This window comes from Malaya genurostris, chromosome 2, assembly GCF_030247185.1.
Source record: "Malaya genurostris strain Urasoe2022 chromosome 2, Malgen_1.1, whole genome shotgun sequence".
Taxonomy (NCBI): Eukaryota; Metazoa; Arthropoda; class Insecta; order Diptera; family Culicidae; genus Malaya; species Malaya genurostris.
The window spans coordinates 200,208,366-200,233,658 of NC_080571.1; the positions used below are offsets into that span (position 1 = coordinate 200,208,366).

A 25,293-nucleotide genomic window follows, 5' to 3' on the forward strand; every position below is an offset into this window, starting at 1 on the left:
CGACACAGAATTTGAAAAAGATTTGCTTTTAGCTTTCAGATGATTCATTGCCAAGAAATGATGACACCCACCAACAAATCGGACGAGTTTGAGCAGCTGTTTTCAGTTTTGTTTTATTTTTTAATATGTATATTGTACATACCTACATATATACATTCACACATACATACATACACTTATACATAGATATATAGATATATCCAAACATACATACAGGGCTTCTTGTGGAAGCACGCGAGGACACGCAGACTCATCTGGACATTTTAAGCTTATCATACTTATCAATTCGTAAATGACTTTGATCATCAACTAGCCAGACCAACATCATAACATTGAGTTATTATTTCTATTCTAATATATTTTAACTAGGGGTAATGTACCAATAGCCATCTCATTAGTAGAGTCACCATGGTATTATACCGATTACTCGACTTTCAATTCATGAATTATGATAAAATCTAATACAATATCTTTGCTTCGGTTTTGTGAAGTTATACCGCAAAAAAGTAGTTCGAAAATTTTTCAATACTGATATTATAGCGACGCAAAAACTCGAAGCGAATGCTTCTAATTTTATCTCACTCTAGAAGTCAATCTATCAAACAGAAACAACAGATCTCACTCTAACTAATGGTTTTTGTATATGAGATGACTAATGGAGGTGAGATAAAGAGGATACCGTTACCCTACTTTTATCTCTACTATTGGTCGATCGTCAGCCCTGAGCTGAAACGGTGGCCTTTATTACCGTTCTTACATACACTTCCTCTTACATTTCACTCACACATCAACTCACCCATTAGACATCCTTACAAAAAAAACTGGATGAACATCGTTTGACAGCTATTAGTTGGTTCGCTCACATGTTCAGCCTATATTATTTTATTCTATTTCACAATATTACATCTCATTCCACTATATTCTATGGTACATAAACCACCAATAAACGTCAAAGATGAACTTGATTTACAGTTCATCTGCTGCCATCGTGTGAAATCCAATTGGAATATGTTCATTCCATTTAATTTCCACTTCACACTGGTAATAAGGACCAGCAATATGAAAATGAAACATAAAACAGAGCTCCGTTAAGCCCTACCGGCCTCTCCAACCGCGTAATGCAATCAACATCTTATTCAAGTCGTCCCATATCTTATTCATTTAATTCAATAACGATGCTAAAAACTGTAACACATATATTTATCAAATTGTAACGCAAATTGATTGTATCTGATGATGTTTGCAATACCGTTAAGCCCATCAACCACGGGAGAGAAAATCGATCGCCCCGACATTACTGATCAAATTTAGCGTTTGCATAATTTAAAATTTTGGTTTCATTGTTACGAACTCAAACTACCCAAAAGGTCTGTAAATTCCTAGTAGTTTTACTTATTGTTTTCGTTCGAGTTGAAGGCATGGATAGTTCATTTGCCATTATCATAAAAGTAATTCAACCCCTTGGCTTTTTAGCCCTGTTCGTAAGTTATGCTAGATTGAATGTTCAACCTGCGTTTATGGCAACACTGTTTTGTACAATTCAATAATTTTTAATGTAATACAATGTATTGAAATGAGAAATTACATTAATAAAAATCGCAAACTGTGTTACATTTACCTTGTTGATAATTTCGTTGGAAAGATTAGCGGAACGGAAAAGTGAGGTGGCCTTTAACGCTGGAATCTTCCCACTACTATCCGTTGATTCGCTGCAAATCTTGAACAGGTCATTGTAGTATCGCAACTCCGCTTCTGATAGCTCATCCATCTTTTTACTCAAATTGCCTAACACGAAATTCAAAATATACGAACACTCTCTAGCAGTAGTTGCACTGTAAACTTCTGAAGCACAAATTCAGAACTTTCGGAGGTTTTATATTCTATTAGACTTTCTACTGCTTTCGCAGTGCGTATAACACAACAAATTGAACTGCCTTTTGATTCTGCTGCTTTTCTCAGCTGTTTTGGGCTACAATAAAATCACGACATAGGATCACTCTAAATGGATTTTTTTGAACCGTGCATATTGAATCTGTTTTCACTATTTTTAGCACAATAATTCGCTTGCCTGTTATTACAAGAATAGTTCAGCCAAATTTTGTCAGAACATCAGGAGTCCGATGGCACCAAATGGATATGGGAATTTAACTTGTCCCTCATAAGCACACCCTAAATTTTCACCATTTTTTGTTATAAACAAGATTCACACTACATTAGATTGCCGTGCATTTAACTAGTTTCAGTAAGATAAGTCTGCCGAAGAAGAACAATTAGTACATGAAAAAAGTAGCTACCAAACACTAAGAAAACTGCATTTTATTTTCGAAAGTCCGACTGAACTAACACGAAAAACTCTCGACTGATAATCTGCTGCTGATGATGTGAAGCTTGACAAATTGATTTGACAGCACTTGCATCCAGTGCGCCTAACATTCACTATTTTGTTATCAGGGGGATAAGAAACTCTACAAATTGAAATAAAGAGTTTGACTGAAATGCTTCTTCCCAGTCAAGTCGTCTCGAATCAGATGCAACAACCGATTCCGACTCGGGTCGGTTTGAATCGGTTGTTGCATCTGATGCGCAATCCATTTGGAAATCATACAGAATTCCGTATCAAATTGCACACGAGTTGCCTGGACTGGAGAGTAATGAAATGGAGCAAGTTGCCTGACTTTTCCATTAACACATTAATAAAGTAAGCAAAATACAATCAACCGGGTTGATCGAGCACTCAGGAAAGAGAAAGAATTCATTACTAAGTCCGTCTTTGAGACAATGTGGGATGATTCGATACTCGAGTTGGTCATAACAGTATGCGAAAAAGATATGTGTTCTCTTTACTCTGGTATAAAAATTAATACTCTATTGGTCATCGTTCGCGATGAGAGGATGTTGAATTTTTTTATCGTTATTATGATGATCATGTTATGTAATACGCAAGGCTGGCAATCATAATTTTTGTACTTCATCATCAGTGAGTTCAGCTCACCTACTATCAAGTTTAGTAGCATTACTGAGCGAGTCGAGTAACTGGGTAACGCCCCGACATCGTTCAGCAGATAAGCGCTGAGAGCACATCAAATAGTAGAACCCACTGAAAGACGATTTGTGAGCTGTGATTTGATGTGTTTGTATAGCAGCACATTGCAACAGATTCTTACGATATTGTCTCACTTGTATTAAATTTGTTATCATGACATTATTCTTCTTCTTCACTTCTGGTGGCGTCACCTCACTTGAGATGACACCGATTGATGGCACAGCGACTTAGCTATATTGCCAGTTAATTAACGTTTATAGTCCAATGGACTTTCTTTTCACTGGACTACAAGTGAAACCCTATGTGACAGCGTGGAGTCGTCAAAGTACGGATGAAAATCCTTTCTCGTGAAATACTCGAATTTTCACCCCACTAACACGATACAACGTGTTCACTCGTTGAGGATTTCACCGGAAGTGATGAAGAAGCATTAATCCTTCACAGTTCAGCGATACTGTTTACCAACAAGCTTTAAAAAAAATTAAGGAGCACATCTCAAACAATGTTCAAAAGTATTAAGCGTTTGTCTACGTAGTTTATGAACGGTCCCTACGAATTTCGAGACCAGATGAATAGCGGCCCTTACACGATCATTAAAAGTGTCATCACTAAAAGGTAATGTCGTTTTAATGAACGTTTAAGGGCAGTTGTGGCGGATTGATCGCTCGGGAGAATAATGTTCTGGTTTTATAACTGTTTATTTCGATAAATGACGAGCCATAAAAATCCTGCGAAGGTGTAACATTAGTTCAACTGAGTGGTGTATGTGGTTTCTGCCGATGAAACGTAGGAAATCACTCCGCACATCAGGTTCACCGAAACCACGTCTTACCTTCTCAGCGGCTTGTAATCGAAAGAGGACGATGTCAGTCGCTGATTGCTCTCTTTCGTTTTTAAGGCTTGCTGCGTCAAATATTGGTGGATGCACATGCTTACGCTGACGTAGCTGTCAAGTATAAAACCTTTCAGAGTGTTGTCGTATCTCCATTCCACATCTTCCCTCTTCTCCAAAAAAAAGTTCAATATAATGTGTATTTTGTGCATTTCATTCAATAAGTCTAAAACAACATTTATTATGCCTTGTGACGATCGTTACAATCGAATGATCTACTTAATTTACACTTTGACGATGAGTGAATGATATTCGGTTTTTGAGCAAGTTTAAGCACGTGACGATCTAGTTCATCCGAAATAACATCCTCATTTTCGTCAACTGTGCATACGACTGCTGATAAACAAAAAGGTTAAAACCGAGGGTAAATAAAGCAACATAATAATAATAATAATGTTTTTGTTACTCATTGGTATTAAACAGTTATATATGATTATATACAGTCACTAGGTACGATTTTGTAGTATAAATGTAAGAAAGATCAAGAACTATCAAGAGTGACAAGAAATTGAAGGTGCACGTATTTGTACATAGTGAATGTAGTTCAATATGACTGACATATTTCCCTACCATCCAATGCTGGCTTGTTAAAGATAACATCCTAGTTTTTATCTCAATTTCTTGGCTGCATATATAACTATGACAGTATTGTTTGAAATGACATTGATATTCACATTAACTGTTTCGGGAACATCAATTAACGTTCTAATCAATTGATTAAGTATTCTGACGTGATTTTGTTTCTGTATCAATAATGACGGATCCTGCGATGAAGCATTTAGAGATGTAAGCTAAAATTGTTCAATAATAATAAGAGGTATGATTACTGGATGGTTTTTGAAAAAAAAATATTCATTTTTATATGTATTCACTTTTGTCGATAGATCAAGGATTAACTTGCGATGTCCGGGAACAATCCGAAATTGTTCTAGCGAATCACGATACAAATACGGAGATTTTGTTGTCCCTTCAGAACCATCCTGAAAAAATGTTCGAACCGTATTTTCGATTTCTTCGAAACAATCGTTTTGAATTTTTGTGAACGATGCAATATTGCCATATCCATTTGCTGATAATACGTTTTTTTATATAGATTATTGGTACGCTTTGTTGACAAACTGCAGATAATTCAAAGAAACTAAGAAAAAATGCAAATGTTCACAAATTACGTCCCAATACACGGAAATCCACAAATGTACTTTTCAATACGTTGCCATGCATCGAAAATACTGAAGTGATTCAGTGGCCCTTATTCTGCGAGTCGAGTGAGGTGACTCGACAAATCTCACCTCACTGTCACATGATTGTAGTCACCCCATTAGGTTTTTTACCGTCACTGCTAACCTCAATCGGATGAACACATTTTGACAGTTCAGCAGTACTGTTTGTAAACAGATTTTTTTGTTTGTCTGTTGACAAATTGGATGAGAGCATTCACGGTCCATATCGCCTAAATAAAGTATTAAAAAATTTGCTCCCGATTTGATACGGTTTGTTTTTGAGATTTATTAAATAAAAGTGACTAGTTGCAAAGTGTAAAGATGATTGTTTGAAATGTGTTCTTCGATTTTTGTTTAAGCTTGTTTGTAAACAGTACCGCTGAACTGTCAAGGATGAATTTTTGTTCATTCGTGACGTCACGATAAAAAATTCAATTAGATTTTGCACGAACATGACATAACCTCACAAAAATGAACAGAATGAACTTTTTTTGACAGTCGACGTGTACTTGTTTACAGTTTAAAAGTTCATCAGAAGTTCATCGTTCGAATGTAAAAATTGTAAGTCGCCTCACACTCAACAGTTTAATACATATATCGCTCCTTGATGCTGGAAACACATACAGGGCAATCTTTTTAGTTATTTTCACTGTGGAATACGTTTTTAACAGTCACTTTTTCATCATTTTTCAATTTTTAACTTGCAGTCGCAAAACAAAACAAGTACACGCAACAGTCAAAGATGAACTTGATTCATCGGCAGTTCATTTGTGTCGTCATGTTCGTGCAAAACCTAATTAGGTTTTTTACCGTCACTGCTAACCTCAATCGGATGAACACTTTTTGACAGTCCAGCAGTACTGTTTGTAAACAGAAATTTCTTTTGTTTGTTTATTGACAAATTGGATCAGACTATTTACGGTCCGTATCGCCTAAATAAAGTTTTAAAACATTTGTTCACGATTGAATACGGTTCGTTTTTGATATTTATTAAATAAAAGTGACTAGTTGCAAAGTGTAAAGATGATGTGCTCTTCGATTTTTGTTTAAGCTTGTTTGTAAACAGTACCGCTGAACTGTCAAGGATGAATACTTGTTCATTTGTGTCGTCACGATAAAAAACCTAATTAGGTTTTGCACGAACATGACATAACCTCACAAAAATTAACAAAATGAATTAATTTTGACAGCTATCAGTGGTTTGTTTACAGTGGATAAGTTCATCGTTTGATTTCGAATTTTGCACGCTGCCTTACATAAAACGAATGATCATCAAATTTAGCGATATGGATACAGTTGAAAGTAAACAAAATCACAAACTATCCGCATACGCACACGGATTGTCCCCCGCTGACAGAGCGAACGGAAACCTGCACTCAGTCTGAGGGCTTCAATCCACTTCTCTCTCCTTTTTTCATTTAACCTATTCATAAAGAAATTTCTGCTTGGTAGTGGAAACGCAAACAGAGCAATTTTTTTAGTTCCTTTTACCGAGGAACACGATTTCAACAAACACTTTTTGGTCATTTCCGAACTTTGAATCTTCATCTGAAAATCAAAACTGTAGGCTAGCTGGTGGTTTAGACTGAATTACGCAGTCGTTCGATAGGAAAAAAGCGTGTTTAATGAATAACAATGTTTATTACGTGTTGTCTCTGTGTCTTGTGACTAGTAAGTGATGACCGGATGTGTCGCTCGTACACGCAAAATATAACTTAACAAAATAAAAGAGTTTGTCGGTGTTAGGTAGACGGTAGATCCCTTAAAGAATATTTCTAACTGCTACAGTTCGGCCATTCTGCTACTATCGCCCCCCGATAGTCCCACCAAAAGCTTATGTTGCCATCCAATGACGAAATATAAACTAACGACAATATGCACAAATCATCAAAACTCATTCATTGGAGGAATTCAATCTTACATTTTACGTAAATTAATTCAATAACGCGTAAAGACAATAGCTTAGCCTCACTGTCATTCTTCTGGAAACCCATTAAAATCTGACTCATCCGACGAACAACTTGACGCGAACTGAAGATCACTACTTTTGCGATACAGTCTTAGATTAAGAGGGTCGAAAGTACCGTCGAAATGCGTACTTGTCACCTGATATCCGTCCAAATCTGATACGATGTATCGATTGTTGTCAAGAACCTTTCGAATCTGATATGGTCCCTTATACTTCGGTTGTAATTTACTGTTTTCTCTTGGCACTTTTACGGTTCGAATAACTATTAAATCACCTTCCTGGTACGTAGTATTGCGTCTACATTTTTCGTCGTGCTTCAGTTTATTATACTCTTGTAACTGTTTAATTCTTTTTTCCGCTTCATGCCTAATTTTCTCTAAATCACGGTCGACTTCTGAGTTGATACCTTCCAGAAAGCGTTCTATATCTTACTCTGGTTTTGATCTTTGTTGAATACCAAATAACAAGATTGCGGGGCTATTACCAATCGATCTATTGAAGGAATTATTCAAAAGATACTCTGCTTCAAACAACACATTATCCCAACACATCTTTCTTTCTTCAACCAGTTTTGCCAACAATGGAATGAGTACTCTATTATATCGTTCGATCTGTCCATTTGCTTTAGGACAACCAGTAGCTATTAATACATGTACTATACCTTGAACTGAGCAAAACGTATTGAACTCCCTTGAAGTGAAAGCGGTTTCACGATCTGATATAATTCTTCTAGGTTTTGAATAGTTAACAAAATACGATCGAAGTGCTTTGATAACCTCACAAGTTTTAGTGGTACGTGTAGCAAAGAGTCTAATAAACTTACTAAATCTATCTATAACCGCGAGAATGTGAATATTTTTACGCCTAGTAGCTTCAAGCGGGCCTAGGTGATCTACGTGAACGGTATCAAACGGTATATTACCTTTTTCTATATTGTTAAGAAATCCGTCATACTTTTTGTCTCGAGGGTTAAAAGTTACACAAATAATACATCTCTCTGCATGCTGTAGAACCTTTTTTTTTTCATTCTAGAAAACCAAAATAAACGTTTAATTTCGTAACAAACCTTATCGGCGCCAAAATGTCCCATACCATCATGATAACGATAAATTACAGACGATTCCATGGTTTCTGGCACGTAAAGCAATAACCTATTTTCCTTTTCCTTTCTATAAACAATATTTTCTCTGACCTCGTAATCTTTCAGCTCTCCCTTTAGAACGGCATTTTTAATGTTCTGGATTCTCTTCAAGTTGAGCAACGTAAATTGAATTAGAAAATAAATCACTAACAGAGTTCTCAGTTTTCTCGATTAGCAAAATGTTTATACGGCTCAGGGCGTCTACATGTTTCATGCGATCCCCGGAACGATGTTCAATGGTGTATTCGAATTGTTTCAAATAAAGGCTCCATCGAGATATTTTTGCGTTAACATCCTTTCTTTCCAAAGTCTTCTTCATTGCTTCACAATCGGTGACTATTTTAAATTTTAAACCAAACAGATACATTCGAAATCGCTGTAAGGTGTACACAACGGCAAGTGTCTCCAATTCAAAACTATGAAGCTTGGATTCCGCGGAGGTAGTCTTTCGACTATAAAACAAAACGGGATGGAATTTATTATCTGTTCGTTGACGTTGTAATAACATCCCACCAAATCCAGCGTTAGAAGCATCGGTATGAACTTCCGTTTCAAGCGACGGTGAATAGATTGCAAGTACAGGTTTTCTAATTAAACAAGCTTTTAATTCTTCAAAGGCAACTAAATGTCTCTCTTCAAACTTAAATTGATTATCCTTTTTCAATAATTCGTATAACGGTTGTGCTATTAATTATTATATTAAAATTTAGTATAAATTTCCGAAAGTAACTAATGAGTCCTACAAAGCGATGAAGCGCGTGTACATTAACGGGAATTGGAATAGATTGTACAGTTTCTACGTGACGGTCGCTTGGACTGATCGAGTTGTGTGCTATGTTATAACCAAGATAATCAAGCGAAGTTTTTAGAAAAGAGCATTTGTCTAATTGTAACTTAACATGGTTGTCGCTCAACGTTTTGAGAAGTGAGGACAATACATCTAGATGATCTTCAATAGTATCACTGCTAATCAGTATATCATCAATGAATACGGTAATTTTCTCTGTTTTAATAAATTCTTCTAAAACCTTGTTTATATAACGTACAAACGCGGCTGGCGAATTAGCAAATCCGAACGGAAGTTTATTGAATTCATATTGCCCGCCATCGACAACAAATGAAGTGAACTGTGTGGGTGCAAACGAGTTTATAATAACTAATGTATAGTATGCCATGACAAATTACGGTAGACATCATTGCACCAGGTCAAGCGAGCTGTAACAGAATTGCTTTGCACATTTCACCACGAACAACCTTGCAGGTAAGAAGTGTACCGCTCTGGGTGATTCCGTTTCCGATTAATAGTTATAAAATGCACAATGGCGATCCTGCCAGGAGTTGCAATTCAAATAGCATAGTTATTCAAAACGGAAACGGAATCACCTAAAGCAACAGAAAATTATTCAAATATTTGGCACAAAGATTTTCATTTTCAAATGAAAAAAAAAAGAAGCGTCGGTGGAGATTACGTAACGTTGAAAATAACTGGAACAAGCGGATCATTATGGTCGCGCATCATAAGCGGACCAGGAAGGTCGCGCATCAAAGCGGACCAGGAAGGTCGCGCATCAAAGCGGACCAAGAAGGTCGCGCATTAAAATACATTTCAAAAAATGTTGACGATTTTTTTAATTGAAAAAGGCGGATTCATAAAATCGCGCATCACATAGCGGATCTGGAAGGTCGCGCAAATATTTAAATATAAACGAGCGAACCGAAAACGTCGCGCATAAAGGAAGCAGGCTACGTGGCCGTGCAAATGAAAAAAAAAAGAAAATTAATGAGCGGATTTTGAATAATCGTGCATTGCAAAGCGGATTTTGAGATCGCGCACATTTGCTTCGTAAGTAATCTTACGCGCATATTTTTGCGTGCAATTCCAGACCACAAAAAAAAAGTGTTAAAAGCAAGATATATGGAGAATAACGGAAAATATGTCCGATGGGTCAGCGGTACGAGCAATGCAGAGAATCAGACGACATTTGACGCATCTGTTGATCAGACTGACGAGGAGTCAACGATTTCAGTAACGCCGTGCAATTTGAGCATGTTATGCTTCAGGTAGTGAAATCGAACTCGGAAACATGTTGACAATGATTTAGAAAATGTACAAACAAATAATGTAGGAGTTTCGCTTCGCCATCATGATACACCACACACAAAAAAAAATGTATTTTACAGGTGTACTCATAAAGACCTGGGAAATTTCATTTGTAATGGCTTAATTTTTTTTCCATAAGTACGTTTATTTAATAGGCAATATGCTTAAGTTTTTCTTCGCCGTGGCATCCACAATACATAGTACTTTAAACGTAATACATTTCGAATATCATATTAGTATGTTTTTATCAAGCGATTTACTATTACTGGGACATTGGATAGTCTACCTTGGGTACGCAAGAAATTTATTAGTTGAGATCTGACATCACGATACTCCACGCATGTCCAAACGACATGATCAATATCGCGATAACCTTCGCCATAAGCACAATGATTAGTCTAGGAAAGTCCAATTCGAAGGAGATGTGTAGTGATTGGACATGAGTCTGGATATCACACGAATGAAGTCTCTACTCACATTCAGTCCCCTGAACCATGCCTTTGTCGATATTTTAGGAATAATTGAGTGCATCCACCGACCCAGATAATCTATATCCCAAGAAGCTTGCTGGCAAGTGTTCTTTGGCGGGACGCGCTATATAATTCGTTGAAAGCAATTGGTCTCTCATGAGTTTCACCCTCAAAAGCACCACGTTTGGACAAACTCTTTCATTGCCTAGAATGGAACAATGAACCGGGAGCCAAAACTAAAGTGATTTGATAATTATTATTCAATATGTCGTTCAGACACTGTTTTATTTTGCCCAAGAAAAATGATTCATTTTTGCCAGCAGCGTTTGAGCGAATGGCTTCAATTGCACTCAGACTATCTGTGAAAAGAAAATAATGGTTTGGAGATAATGTGACGATTACACTCAAACTATAATGAACTGCTGCTAACTCTGCTGTATAAACAGATGCAGGTTCTTGAAGCCTAAATGAGGCCGAAACATTATTGTTGAACATACCAAACCCTGTTGCTTTTTCAATTCGCGATCCGTCCGTGTAAAACATTTTCTCAGAGTCAATAGGACTGAACTTACTTGAAAATATTTTTGGGATTTCCATCGAGCGTAGGTGTTCCGGAATTCCACGCTGCATGGATGTGTCGAAAAATTAAGTTGAGTCAGGGACATTTAGGAGGCTGTGACGGATAGGAATATATCTTGAAGAGTCGATTTCCTGTAACATATGGATAAAATATACTGTCATGAATTTTGTTTTAGATTGAAACTCAACTAGCCTTTCGAAGTTATTAATAACTAAGGGATTCAGTACCTCACATGCTATTAACAGTCGCGATGAAAGCTCCTAAAAACGATCTTTCAATGGAAGAACTCCCGCCAGAACTTCAAGACTCATTGTATGTGTCGAATGCATCCAGCCTAAGGCAATTCGCAAACAACGGTACTGAATTCGCTCAAGTTTGATAATAAGAGAGTTTGCAGGGGAACGAAAACAAACGCATCCATATTCCATCACTGAAAGTATCGTTGTTTGATACAATTTTATTAGATCTTGCGGATGAGCACCCCACCAAAATCCTGTTTTTTTTCGAAGAAAATATACTTTTTGTTGGCATTTTGTTATCAGATACCTAATGTGTCCTCCCCACGTGCATTTGGAATCAAACCACACTCCGAGGTATTTGAAAGTCAAAACCTGTTGGATAATTCTTCCCATCATATGAAGCTGAAGCTGCGCGGGATCATGCTGTCTTGAAAATACGACCAGCTTGGGCTTGTTCTGCGGCCTCCAAATAATGGCTTAATATTTTACTAGTTTGATTGTAGTGTGCATTCGGCTAGCGGGTTAGACTGTATGAATACAGATGTGTTCTTCTGTTGCTCAGTCGATCAATGGACGTACTTTGTAATCCGATTATTCTCAGTTCAAGTCACAGCGGTCGCAATCATAACCTTCTTTTTATTTCAATGAATTTCATGTCATGGAATTTTAGGTATAATATTGAATGTTCTTGCACGTAAAATTGCTCCATTTATGTGCATTTGATAAAATATAAAATCACAGGATTTTTTCGAATTGTGCAGTGTTAATTCTACATCGTGGATCCGAGCGATATACCACTCGATACACCCAGGGATGCCAAAGGTTAAAAAAAAAATCTGTGCATTGCGAAAAATCTGAAAACTTGAGTGAAACTGTATGATTACACTGAAACGTTATTCCTTCTCTGACATAAGTTCTCGTATATCGACCTATAAGATTTATTTATTTGTTTTTATTTTGATTTATTAGAAGTAAAGCTAAGAGAACTAGTATTTCATTTTTTTTTTTTGAGAAGAGGGTGGATGTGTGGGTGCAAACGAGTTTATAATAACTAATGTATAGTATGCCATGACAAATTACGGTAGACATCATTGCACCAGGTCAAGCGAGCTGTAACAGAATTGCTTTGCACATTTCACCACGAACAACCTTACAGGTAAGAAGTGTACCGCTCTGGGTGATTCCGTTTCCGATTAATAGTTATAAAATGCACATGAACCTTTTTGAGTTTTCAGCAATATCTACATGAAAAAATCCATTTCTCAAATCCAGACTAGTGAAATAACGTTTATCGCGAAGCTTGAGAACAAGGTCCTCGATAACCGGCATTGGGAAATTATCACGCTCTACTAGTTTGTTCAAAGGTTTATAATTTACACACATACGATACGTATTGTTTTTCTTTCGCACTAATACAACACGGCAATAGTCGTTCGCTTGACTTTTCCTGATAAAGGACTATTCACACTTTCAGTTCCGTGACGGTTCAGTGAAAGTGCCTTCAGTGCGCCGTCAGTGTTCTTTTTTTTTATCGGAACCCTTCCGTTCCGTTTCCGTGCTGTTTCCGTTCCGGCACAGCCAATGGAATTACATACCGACTTCAGTGAAAATAAAAAATATCGGTGACGACGAATTTGAGTTGGCCGGACGGACGCTACACTGACGGCGAGCTGCACTGAAACGGCACGGTGCCGGATAGGTGTAAATGCGCGCATAGAAAACGAATGAAATAATATCAGTATCCGTGCACGGTGTCGCGCCGGCACTGAACCGGACCGGATATGTGTGAATAGTCCTTAATACCCTTTTGCATCATCTCGTATATAATTTTATTCAATGCCTGTTTCTCAAAAACACTTAATCTCGCGGGTGATACCGTAAACGGTTTATACTCCTTTAGCTTGATTTCTACTTCCATTTTGATTAGAGGTTCTTCAGGTTTCGGTCGATCTACGAAACAATCTTGAAATATTTGTTCAACAGCGGACGTTAAACGCTTAGTCTCGTCAATGTCACCTACGTTCAATTCAGTCATCTTATCATCAACTATTGCGCAAAGGTAGTCATCGTTATTACCATAAGCATCATTCATGAGCTGAGAATCGTACTGTGAAACCGAAGGTTTCCGGTCGATAACAACTCCGGCAACGCCATTGTCATTGATGAAGTCAAGAGGACATTAACTTCTTCCGAAATAGTGTCGTTTGGTACATCAATAAGACACGTATAAAAATCGCGGCTCCCTACAATGATTGAACTTTTAAATGATCCGTGCATTCTTAAGCGCGTGCCATTAATACCACTAATCTCTCCCAAGGGTACTTTAGAAGAATAGTCAAAATCAGATGGCAACATTGAACTTTTGATCAAACTTACCGGAGATCCTAGGACTAAAAGAATCTCAACCGTACTACACCGTCCACCGAAGATAACAGTTTCCGCTCTTCGACTTCCTTCGTTTACGTGTAGAAAATAAGGCTCGGCGATGACGTTAGAATTCGTCAATTGGTTGTTTTCTTGCATAAACCGAACTTGAGCCGGTTCAGCCGTTGATTTTTCCGTTGTTGGTGAGACTGTTGTGATACAATTGACTTCGAGATGACCTACTTTACCACATTTGGTGCAACGAGGTTTTTTTGAGGCAGTGGACACTTAGCGGAGAGATGTCCTTTCTCGTTACAGTTGAAACATCGTCGAGCTGGCGGTAGCTGGTTATTTTGTTCCTCCGTGTTATCTTGTTGCTCGTTGTTTATCGCTGATAGTGTCTTGACAGCATCTTTTCGTTGAACGTTGTATCAGGAACTGACAACAGCTCTCAAGCGCAAATAACGTTGTAAGCAAGCAATGAGATCATCAACCTTTGATAATTCTTTCGAAATCAGATGTTCTTAAAGTTTTTCATCATTGATGTTTCGAATAACATAGGAAATGTTAGCTTCTTCCGATAGGCGACCTTCTTTCTCAATATGTTGCATATCGTAAACGTAACTTTCTTCGTCTTCTCCTTTCGCGCGTATTCGTTTTGCCATTTGGAAATGTACATCAGCTTCATCCAAACGGCTTGGAAATGCTTGGCAAATGGATGTTTTGAAGCTTTTCCACGTAAGCGTAGCTTCCTCCTGTGCATCAAACCACTTTCTCGCTGTTCCGGTCAGTCTTGAATGTGCGTAATGTAAACAAGATCGGGCTGACCATCCGTACACTATAGCGTAACCTTCAATTTTTTTTTATCCAACCGGTGCTGCTCCCTTCCTTGCCATTGTATGGCGGAATTAATCGCTCGACTTCCAGCGGATAGAGGAAAGTTTCTCGAATCGGGTGACGTACACGGGCTCTATAATTCTCGCTTGTAACCGAGGCGGTGGTTACACGGGAAGAAATGCTAGAAATCGCGTCACCATTATCAGAATCCGTTTCCACCAAATTCACGTAGGATGATTTCTGTGGGCATTCACTGTCGGTGATTTTCTCGTTTTTCACTTTCATTAACCGTGGTACGTAATTCGTTGCAGCGATACCAGACAATGTGAGACGAGATCAGTTTCGTCCGATGATGACATGGTGGCGTAGTCCCAAGATGGCTGTTTAGCACGCTGAGGAAAATCACAAAATTTCAGCGAAAACTAATGTTTCGGTCCACAATTTCACGCTCGGGATAATCCCACTTCTGATCTGTAGGCTAGCTGGTGGTTTAGACTGAATTACGCAGTCGTTCGATAGGAAAAAGCGTGTTTAATGAATAACAATGTTTATTACGTGTTGTCTCTGTGTCTTGTGACTAGTAAGTGATGACCGGATGTGTCGCTCGTACACGCAAAATATAACTTAACAAAATAAAAGAGTTTGTCGGTGTTAGGTAGACGGTAGATCCCTTAAAGAATATTTCTAACTGCTACAAAACAAACCACTGATAGCTGTCAAAAGGTGAACTTGATTCATCGGCAGTTCATTCGAGTGGTCATCGTGCAAAACCTAATTAGGTTTTGCACGAAAATGACATAACCTCACAAAAATGAACAGAATAAACTTTTTTGACAGTCGACGTGTACTTGTTTACAGTTTAAAAGTTCATCGTTCGAAAGTAAAAATTGCAAGTCGCCTCACACTCAACAGTTTCATACATATATCGCTCCTTGATGCTGGAAACACATACAGGGCACTCTTTTTAGTTATTTTCACTGTGGAATACGTTTTTAACAGTCACTTTTTCGTCATTTTTCAATTTTTAACTTGCAGTCGCAAAACAAAACAAGTTCACGGCACCTGGCAAAGATGAACTTGATTCATCGGCAGTTCATTTGTGTCGTCATCGTGCAAAACCTAATAACGGTGAAAAACCCAACAATCGATTCTGAACGAATTTCGCCTTCAACCGATTGGTTCGGGAATTTGTCTGAATTGAGTGAATTGAAGATGTTTTTTTTCTCCAATTTTGCGCGTTTTCGTCCTGATTTTTAGTTAAACCTAACTGAAGATAATCGTTAAATCTTCAAGTTTTTCGAATATGTAGAACTGATAATTGATCATTTTTTCCTAGAATTCCAGCATAAACAGAAATTCGCTAAAAATCAACAAAAACGCTTATCTTGGTTGGCATTTGTCATTCCTTATTCAGGAGTATAATAAAATGGCATTAATCGCCTGACTTTTATCTGACCTTAAAATTAAGTATCTGATATTCGCACTAGCGATCAATTTGTCGTTCAAATTGAAAATTTCACAAAGTTTCTATATATATGTAGCACGAGACGTTAAAAACAATCTTTACCGAGATGTTATAGAAGCAGAATGTATCACAGCGTGACATACTCAAACCGTCTCATTTGACCAGTCTACCCACAGCTAGGTATTAGTGTGCCTTAGTTAAGTCGGACAACTCATGGAAAAAAGCGGTGAAGTCTCATTAGTCAATTCTTCGATTTCGCTCAGCTAACGGAAATACAGACGCGGGATGAAAAATACGTGTAATTAGGAGGCAAACGATCAAATGAATCAAAACGGCCATTTATAAATTAATGTATTCAAACGAAAGCGAGAGTTTAGCACTATAAAACAGAAATTATATGATTTTTACTGGTGATCAGTTCACTTCAAGCTGATACCGTTTCCTCTTTCGATGACGTTTCGATATTATTTTTAACACCGCTTTCATTTGGCATGCAGTGAGCGTTGTATTTCTTTTTGTTGTTTTTAAACTTCTCTACTTTTTTCCATGCATAGTCAAATGGATACTCAATCGGTTTAAAATGCTCCGGTGTGTCATCATCAACGACGGTCAAAACGTGCGCCGGTTGACCCTTCATATGAATTCGCTCGAGGATGGCCGCATTGTGGGTCAACGGATCCAATCCGGTGATGTGGAAAAATAATTCTTCCTTGGTCTTCACTCCACTGATATTTCGCTTACTGAAGAACTGGAAGAAAAAAAATGTAAGTGAAATCATAGTTAATTTTCATAATGCAATTACAGTGCTAATGTTATTGCAATCTCTCATCAGGAACTCCAAAGCTCCGGGATGTCCAGGCTCGACAGACTGAGCAACATCTATAATCCAACATTGCTCGTTGTACCACAGAATGTTGTATTCGGATAAATCTGCGTGTACGAGCCTAGCATCATTGTACAGCTTGTACATGATGTCAACCATTTCTTCATAAGCACAAATCATTTGTGCTTCATTTAACACAGCCTCTTTCAATTTCGGTGCTGGTATCAAATCCTGTCCGATAAACGACATAACCAAAATGTTCTTTTTCAATGCCACAACTTCCGGACACCGAATACCAAATTTTTTCATTCTATTCAAATTATGCAATTCTTTCTCTGCCCACATATCAATGACTATTCGAGCGTTCTGTTTCGAACACTTGCCGACAAAACGGAAGTCGTCCTTAATATATCGATCTCTCTGTTTGAATTCGTTCAGAGTGGTACTGAAAATTTTAATAGCTACTTCTTTTGGTTGACTTTCATCTGTTTTCAAATTAGGATTCGATGGATCTGTTTCTCCGTGTAAAATGACCGCTTCTTTACCTGTCGAAATGATACCATCGACAGAAGCCAATAGTTGATTGTTAATCCACTTGTACAAAATTATTCTAGTAGGTTCATCCACTCCCATTTCAGCTGTAGCAACATTCTCCTTCCGATCTTGTGCTTTAGGCTGTTTCTTTGTTGCTTTCTTCGAGTGTGATTTCAATTGATTGAACACAGTATTAGATAGTTTCATATCAAACCCTGCACCATCACCGGTTGAAAACTCCGGTGGAAATGACATCACTTTACATGCATTTCTTCTGCCACTTATATCCTGATTATGTTTTGTTACCATTACTCCATCATCGTCAATTTTGTATCCAACGCGGGGAATTGATTTCTGCTCTTTCTCGTTTGTTTCGAAACGATCCCAGTCAGCCTTAGGATTGATTGGCACATCGTGACCCTCTTCATCATACAACAATTCTTCCGGCACCATGCGATAGTTTTTCAGTGAAATCTTTACCCGGGAGTTTTTATTCATGTGATTTTCTTCTCGCTTGAGCTGCTCATCATATTCGGAATCAAACTGGGCTTGAAGTAATTTAGCAATTGTAGCATCAGAATCAATTTGTTTCTGATCTGCATCTTCAATTGCACGCAGCACGTCTTCTGGTATAACTGGTTCTGAACTACCACTTGAAGATACGCTGTTCAATGAAAATAAACCAAAAATATAATTTTATACTACATACACAAACAAAACGTTTAACGTGCCTATCATTCAGCAGATCCCATTCATCTATTAACAACCCAGGATCGATTGGCTTCGAACCTCCAGCTACAGGCTCTTCGTCCAGATGCTCTGCTATTATCTTCGTTGTTGTTGTCGCAATCTTTCGATTTGGAGACAAAGAGTTTTTTAAATCTTCCTGCTGTTGAAGCCCCCGGGCGAATTCCTCGGACATAATCTCTTGTAGATTGATTGGCTCTATGGCCTTCGTGGCTCCCCAAGGCGACGTCATGTTTTTATTATTATCAAATCTAGTTATCCGCTTTATTATTGACTATTGCAAATAAAGTTAACTACCTACTGATTAAGAGCAGAGGAAAATATTAATTCTTATAAACAAAATGTTGTGAAATTCTCTAAAGCCTAAACGTGTTGAATGTATTACGACGAATGATTTCACAAAAAGTAAAAAATTTATGCAATTTTATTATCGAATCTTGACGTTTCGATTCAGCCAGAGCAAGGATGCCAGGTTATTCATAAATCATTGTTCGTACCAGAGATGCCATTTATACAGATTTTTACATGCGCACACAGATTTCATACAGAATACAAATTTTTCAAATTCAATACAGATTTATACAGATTTCACTAAAAAAATTGGAAAAAATAAATTCAACTTTTTTGACTGAGTTCTCTTTGGTAGCAGTGGCGAGATAGAAGTGCCATAATCAATATGCGAATCATAAATTGATTAGAAAATATTAAAATTAAGTTGGTATTTGATTATCAGCCCTGAAATATAACGATAATAATAGTTGAAACCAGCGCGGTGACAAAGATAGGGTGCTGCAGCAAGTGCTATCGTAGCCAACATCTGGGGCATTTGGTGGGCAATCAGAGCGTACAGAGTATGGTAAACAAACATTCGAGCATTTCAAATCGAGTAAAATCTTAATTTCCTTATCGTAGTGATGATATTCTGATCGATAATTTGCATGGAAGTGCGGTAAAGGGTACTGAACAAACAAGTAGTTTGTAATATCCAATTTTTTGTTAGCCATTCTTCTTCATTGTTTTGGTTTTTGCAGAATGATGCTGGCCACAGTTTCATGACGTCATAGTCCAATCCACGTGCGAATGTGTTGGTGTGGCTATTCTCAGCAGTTGAAAGGTTAATGCTAGTGTATGTCGAAATAACCCAGTGAATTTTGTCGAACCGCATCGTGCCAATTATTGAAGACATATATGCAATAAAAAACACTGCAATGCCAAGAGAACAGTTGAGAAAGACATAAAATCGTTCATGAAACTCTATATCACGTAATGGAACTGTCTTCTACTTGGTTCATTAGTTCATAGCTTACGAAATTCTATATGCATTTTTCGCAGTGTATGATTATGAGTCAAAAATGTTTTACCTCAGTGTAAAATTGAACCCACAACAAACTTTGACTTCGGCTCGCACACATTCTAATTTCGTATATGAATAGATCTGCGCACTCTGCATCGGTGTGAGTAACAGAGACGTCAAATTGCTCAATATCACGTAATGGAACTGTCTTCTACTTGGTTCATTAGTTCATAGCTTACGAAATTCTATATGCATTTTTCGCAGTGTATGATTATGAGTCAAAAATGTTTTACCTCAGTGTAAAATTGAACCCACAACAAACTTTGACTTCGGCTCGCACACATTCTAATTTTTTTTTTTTTTTTATTTGCTGTGTCACTAACGTGACAGGCTAAGGCCAGTAATGGCCCATCTTGCCTTTGTATTGTTTGTTTATAATTTAGTTTTGTGTTTTAATTCGATTGTGTTTTTTGCACGTGTTGTTCATTTATTTTCTTGTAGGTTATGTTTGGTTGTATTATTATTTTCGATTATTTTATATTTTTCGATTGTAAATTCTTTTACATTGGCTCCCGATGATGTTTCGCGGCGTCGCCACACGGATCCACTCTAGGACGAGAAAAAATTTTTCTTCCGCGAACAGAAATACACAAAATTTTATCGCACTAGTGCGAAACGATATGCTAACACTTTGAGAGCTTCACCGGAAGTCTTCATTCTAATTTCGTATATGAATAGATCTGCGCACTTTGCATCGGTGTGAGTAACTGAGACGTCAAATTGCTCAATAACCAGCAGAGATGCCAGATCTGCAGATTTGTCTGTAAATCTGCAGATTTCGGGTATAGTGCTGCAGACTTTTGAAAATCGAGTTTTTCGCAGACTTTCGTCCAAATTTACAGACTTTTGAAATTATCGCGATATTTTTTTTGCTCGCCAAAGTCAGTTCAGCGTGTCATACTTAATAGAGAAATTGCTGCCAGCAAGGCATGCTTGCTGACTGCAGATTTTTTTTTTCACATTTACAGACTTTTGAAACCCTGTCTGCAGATATTTGAAATTTTTACCTGGCATCTCTGGTGGCGACGCCGCGAAACATCATCGGGAGTCAATGTAAAAGAATTTACAATCGAAAAATATAAAATACTCGAAAATAATAATACAACCAAACATAACCTACAAGAAAATAAATGAACAATACATGTGCAAAAAACACAATCGAATTAAAACACAAAATTAAATTATAATCTAACAATACAAAGGCAAGATGGGCCATCACTGGCCTTAGCCTGTCACGTTAGTGACACAGCAAATAAAAAAAAAAAAAAAAAGGTTGATGTTTTGAAATTTAAAATTTATTTTTGTGATATATCTCCGTTTTGAACAGAATGGTAATTTGCACGTTCTTTTTGAACAACAATTGCCGATTTGGCTCCAAATGCAACAATGACCATATTGATCTATCGTAAGTTAAAACACCGACTAAGCATTCAATTATTTCAAAACATTCTCATCACCTGTTGCAGATCTGTTATAAAAACCGAAGTGGATGTAACAATAAGGGGCAATCAATGGCCATTGTCTTGCTTTGGTCCTTTTAAGGGTCGTAACTGCGTGCCAAATTTTATTGAAGACTATTGTTTCGAGGAGATTCGGATGATGTTTTTAGAGGCAAAAATGCAAAACAACATTGCCAGCCACCAGGTGCAATTAAGTCAAATGATAAATGAAGCAAAGCAAAAAATGCAATGGCTGTCAACAACCAATCGGGATATCATGAATATTTTGATCGAGATTTACAATGAACAAGAGGATTCATCTAAGCCGCTAAATCCCAATCAACCTGCAGGAAATCCATTTGGAACACAAATTGGAAGTAGCTCTGTGAATATTTTCGGTGGAGCAAATTCCGGAGGATTTGGAACTGCTAGCTCTGCATTCGGTGTTTCCACAAATACTGCTGGAAATATTTTCGGTACTGGCCCAAGTCAAACGACAACTAATATTTTCGGTGCAGCAACCAATGCTAATGCAAGCGGAGGCAATCTATTTGCTAAACCAGCTCAATCTCCAGCACCGACTTCCAATGTGTTTGGCATCACAGCTTTAGGGCAACAACAGCAATCAAATAATGTATTTGGTGCTCCACCTGTGTTCGGAGGAACAAACCCGTCTTTGTTCGCCCCGGCAAATCCATCGCAAACTCCATCAGGAGGCTCCTTATTTGGAAGTAGCGTGGTTGCACAGTCTTCTGGAAATCTTTTCGCTCAACAACCGCAATCGACATTCGGACAATCAGTACCAGTGCAGAATCCGTTTGCAAACCCATCCCAATCTCAGCCAGCGTCTGGCACTCCTTTCATTGCCGCCCCGGTAGCAGCAACTGGAAATCCTTTTGCCAATTCCTCTTTCGGAACGACGGTACAACCAACCGGTTCAATGCAGCAGAATGTGTTTTCCTCGACGTTTAGTTCGCCCCTTCAACAGTCTACGAACCCATTCGCGCAGTCTGTTCAACAGCAACAGGTTTCTCAGAGCCTCTTCTTGCCAGCTCCACAGGTGACGCAGACAATTTCACCGATGACAAACCAGCCGGCAGCACAATTCGGAGCTACGGCGCAATCAGCCTTTGGAGGAAATTCTCAACAGGCGATTCCCCCGATAGTGGCTAGCCAACAGTCGGCCAACTTGTACAGTCGATTAGAAGATCTATCCAAAGAACAGCTGGAAGCATTTAATGCTGATCGATTCGAGCTAGGTAAAATTCCTACCGTACCACCTCCGCGAGAACTTTGTGGCTAATAAGGTATTGTTAAGGAATTGAGTCAGTTTAAACGGAAGTGTGTTTGTTTTTATTTGATTAATGCTACTTTTAGTTTGTTTGATTAATGCTACTGAACTGATAGACATAAAAATGACTAAATAAAAGCAATTGTGCATGTTATTGTAAACCTTGGAAATCGAAATCCTTTGTACTGAGGAACAATATCGGATTTTTTTTATTGAAACACCGATGATGTTTAATGGGACAACTGCTAGGCTATATTCCCAGTTTGTTTTCGTTAATAGTCTCATGGACTTTACTTTCATTAGATAAAAAACTGATAGCCTTGCGGTGCCGCACCGTTTTAACCTTGGCATACATTCTAGCATTTCGCATATAGTTAATCGAGGGAATTTTAGTGATATTCTAAACTGGCATACATTCTAGCATTTAGCATATAGTTAATCGAGGGAATTTTAGTGATATTTTCATGACTTAGCATTTATTTAAGATAATCGATTATAAACTATTTGAAATTTTCGTTGACTTGTTCTACCTCATCAGTTCGAACAACCACAAGTGGCTGTTTCTAGTTGGTTCCTCTCATTTCTACCCCAAAATGGTTCAAATCAGACGACGGCCAGAACATACAATTGAAGTCTTTGGTTCTGTGTTTGTTCTCATTGCGTAATCGCTGAAATATACTTCGAATACGTAGTTTAAGAAGTTCGTCGTAGTGCGGAGTTAATTTCGTTTTGATTTTGGTCACTACGGCGAATATAATGGATTCAGTTCGCAAACAAGTAAAATTTCCACAGTTTCTTTTTGATTAAAAGTACACGATAAACTTTAGACAACTTGAAGGTGCAGAATAAGTTCCGCGTAAATTTTCTCGCTACTTAAAAAGTAAACAACATATTCCTGTTGTTTAGCTGTTCAGAAGTTCGTTCAGTTGCATCGTGTGAACTTTCAAGTGAGGATAGGGGACGGGTATTAGGTTTTTTACCGTCACTGCTAACCTCAATCGGATGAACACATTTTGACAATTCAGCGGTACTGTTTGTAAACAGACTTTTTTGTTTGTTTGTCTGTTGACAAACGGATGAGAACATTCACGGTCCATATCGCCTAAATATAGTTCCAAAACATTGTTAACGATTCGTTTCAGAGATTTATTAAATAAAACTAGCTAGTTGTGAAGTGTAAAGATGATTGTTTGAGATGTGTTCCTCGATTTTGTTTAAATTTGTTTGTAAACAGTACCGCTGAACTGTCAAAGATGAATTCTTGTTCATTTGTGACGTCACGATAAAAAATCTAATTAGGTTTTGCACGAACATGACATAACCTCACAAAAATGAACAGAATGAACTTTTTTTGACAGTCGACGTGTACTTGTTTACAGTTTAAAAGTTCATCAGAAGTTCATCGTTCGAATGTAAAAATTGCAAGTCGCCTCACGCTCAACAGATTCATACATAAATCGCTCCTTGATGCTGGAAACATATACAGGGCAATCATTTTAGTTATTTTCACTGTGGAATACGTTTTTAACAGACACTTTTTCGTCATTTTTGCAATTTTAAACTTGCAGTCGCAAAACAAAACAAGTACACGGCAACTGTCAAAGATGAACTTGATTCATCGGCAGGTCATTTGTGTCGTCATCGTGCAAAACCTAATAGCGTGATGGATTAGTCGATGCCTTTCACGCAGCCCACCTGGGTTCGATTCACAACCCCGTACTTAAGGTCAGAAAGTTTTTCTGACTCGAAGAGGCGAATGACATTATGGTTGAATCCTCTATAATCAAAACAAAAAAAGCAAGGATAATTAGTTAAAATTCATGAACTTTGTAAGATGCTTAAGCGAAATCATTTCATTTTATTCGAGCTTGGAAGAAACAATATTTGTTAGTATAATTCCAAACGAGCAAACGAACTGTCAAAAACAATACAAAGCTTACGAAATGGCCAACATTTCAAATAAAATAAATGTACTCTAGTATTAAAAATTTCTAAAAAGCGTTCTCTTTTCCAATAAATTGAATATTGAATAAATTTAAAAATGCGTCATATGAGAAAATATATCTGCAATGCCAAAACATTACATTTCTTTCTGCTTAGCTTTACGTCTGCTTAGCGGTTCAAGTTGAACTGTTTAAGTTTGCAATAACCAGTTCAATTTGAACTGCTCTGCATTGATGAGTCTAAGACGAAACGTAAAGAAAAGTAAAAATGGTTATGTGCCCTAAGCACAAACTTAGGTTAACCCCTTAATAACATTTAAACTAAATATGCTTTTACTGCTTCTCAAAGTAAACGTCATATTAGAAAAAGTATTACAGGAAGTTTTTTTTTCATGATAATCTTTATGTAATACCTAATGTAGAACCTTAAATTTAGTTGTCTTATATAATCTGTCTGATATTAACGAGGTTCGATATTCAATATGTCTGAGATTAACGAAACTGTTAAAAAACATGTTCAGTATAAACCCATCCATTATGATTTTGACGATTCGTAGATTGTTGCATATAAGCACCCTGTCAGCTTGGAGCGAAATCAATCTTCATCATGTCAATTGTATGGGTGCGCAGTGCTGCTATTTTGGCGCGCACGAATTTGACATTTCTCTCCCCTACTTCTATGTACGAGATTCGAAGCAGACTCGCTTGAGGGTGCCATCGACGACACGACCTGCCACTCGACTATCAAAACCACCCATCTGACACCGGTATGTGAGCACCAGCCATTTGAAAGTATACCGATTACGTTGAGCCCCTCGCGTTTCGAGCCCCAAACACTGCG

At 37.7% G+C, this 25,293-nt stretch overlaps 3 protein-coding genes and 1 pseudogene across 3 annotated transcripts in view; 1 reads left to right on the forward strand and 3 right to left on the reverse strand.

The window, feature by feature from the left end:
• The window catches only part of LOC131427009 (ralBP1-associated Eps domain-containing protein 2), a 37,813-nt gene extending 35,431 nt beyond the window's left edge, over window positions 1-2,382 (reverse strand). Inside the window, exon 1 of the mRNA XM_058589873.1 lies at window positions 1,619-2,382. Coding sequence (XP_058445856.1) covers window positions 1,619-1,768 — 150 coding nt within the window. The 5' untranslated portion in view covers window positions 1,769-2,382. The remainder of the gene's footprint in view (window positions 1-1,618) is intronic.
• A 4,747-nt stretch (window positions 2,383-7,129) lies between these two features.
• Window positions 7,130-8,755, reverse strand: LOC131429090 (uncharacterized; annotated as a pseudogene).
• A 7,900-nt stretch (window positions 8,756-16,655) lies between these two features.
• On the reverse strand, window positions 16,656-20,423 carry LOC131427011 (serine/threonine-protein kinase RIO3). The gene is made up of 4 exons (XM_058589875.1): window positions 20,013-20,423; window positions 18,410-18,725; window positions 17,124-18,342; window positions 16,656-17,069 (listed from the first exon to the last, which is right to left on the reverse strand). The coding sequence occupies exons 2-4, from the start codon at window positions 18,655-18,657 to the stop codon at window positions 16,746-16,748; spliced, it is 1,791 nt and encodes a 596-aa protein (XP_058445858.1). The 5' UTR covers window positions 18,658-18,725; window positions 20,013-20,423; the 3' UTR covers window positions 16,656-16,745.
• Window positions 20,424-20,777: 354 nt separating this feature from the next.
• On the forward strand, window positions 20,778-22,685 carry LOC131427012 (uncharacterized). The gene is made up of 2 exons (XM_058589877.1): window positions 20,778-21,184; window positions 21,246-22,685. The coding sequence occupies exons 1-2, from the start codon at window positions 21,108-21,110 to the stop codon at window positions 22,519-22,521; spliced, it is 1,353 nt and encodes a 450-aa protein (XP_058445860.1). The 5' UTR covers window positions 20,778-21,107; the 3' UTR covers window positions 22,522-22,685.
• Window positions 22,686-25,293: the final 2,608 nt, after the last annotated feature.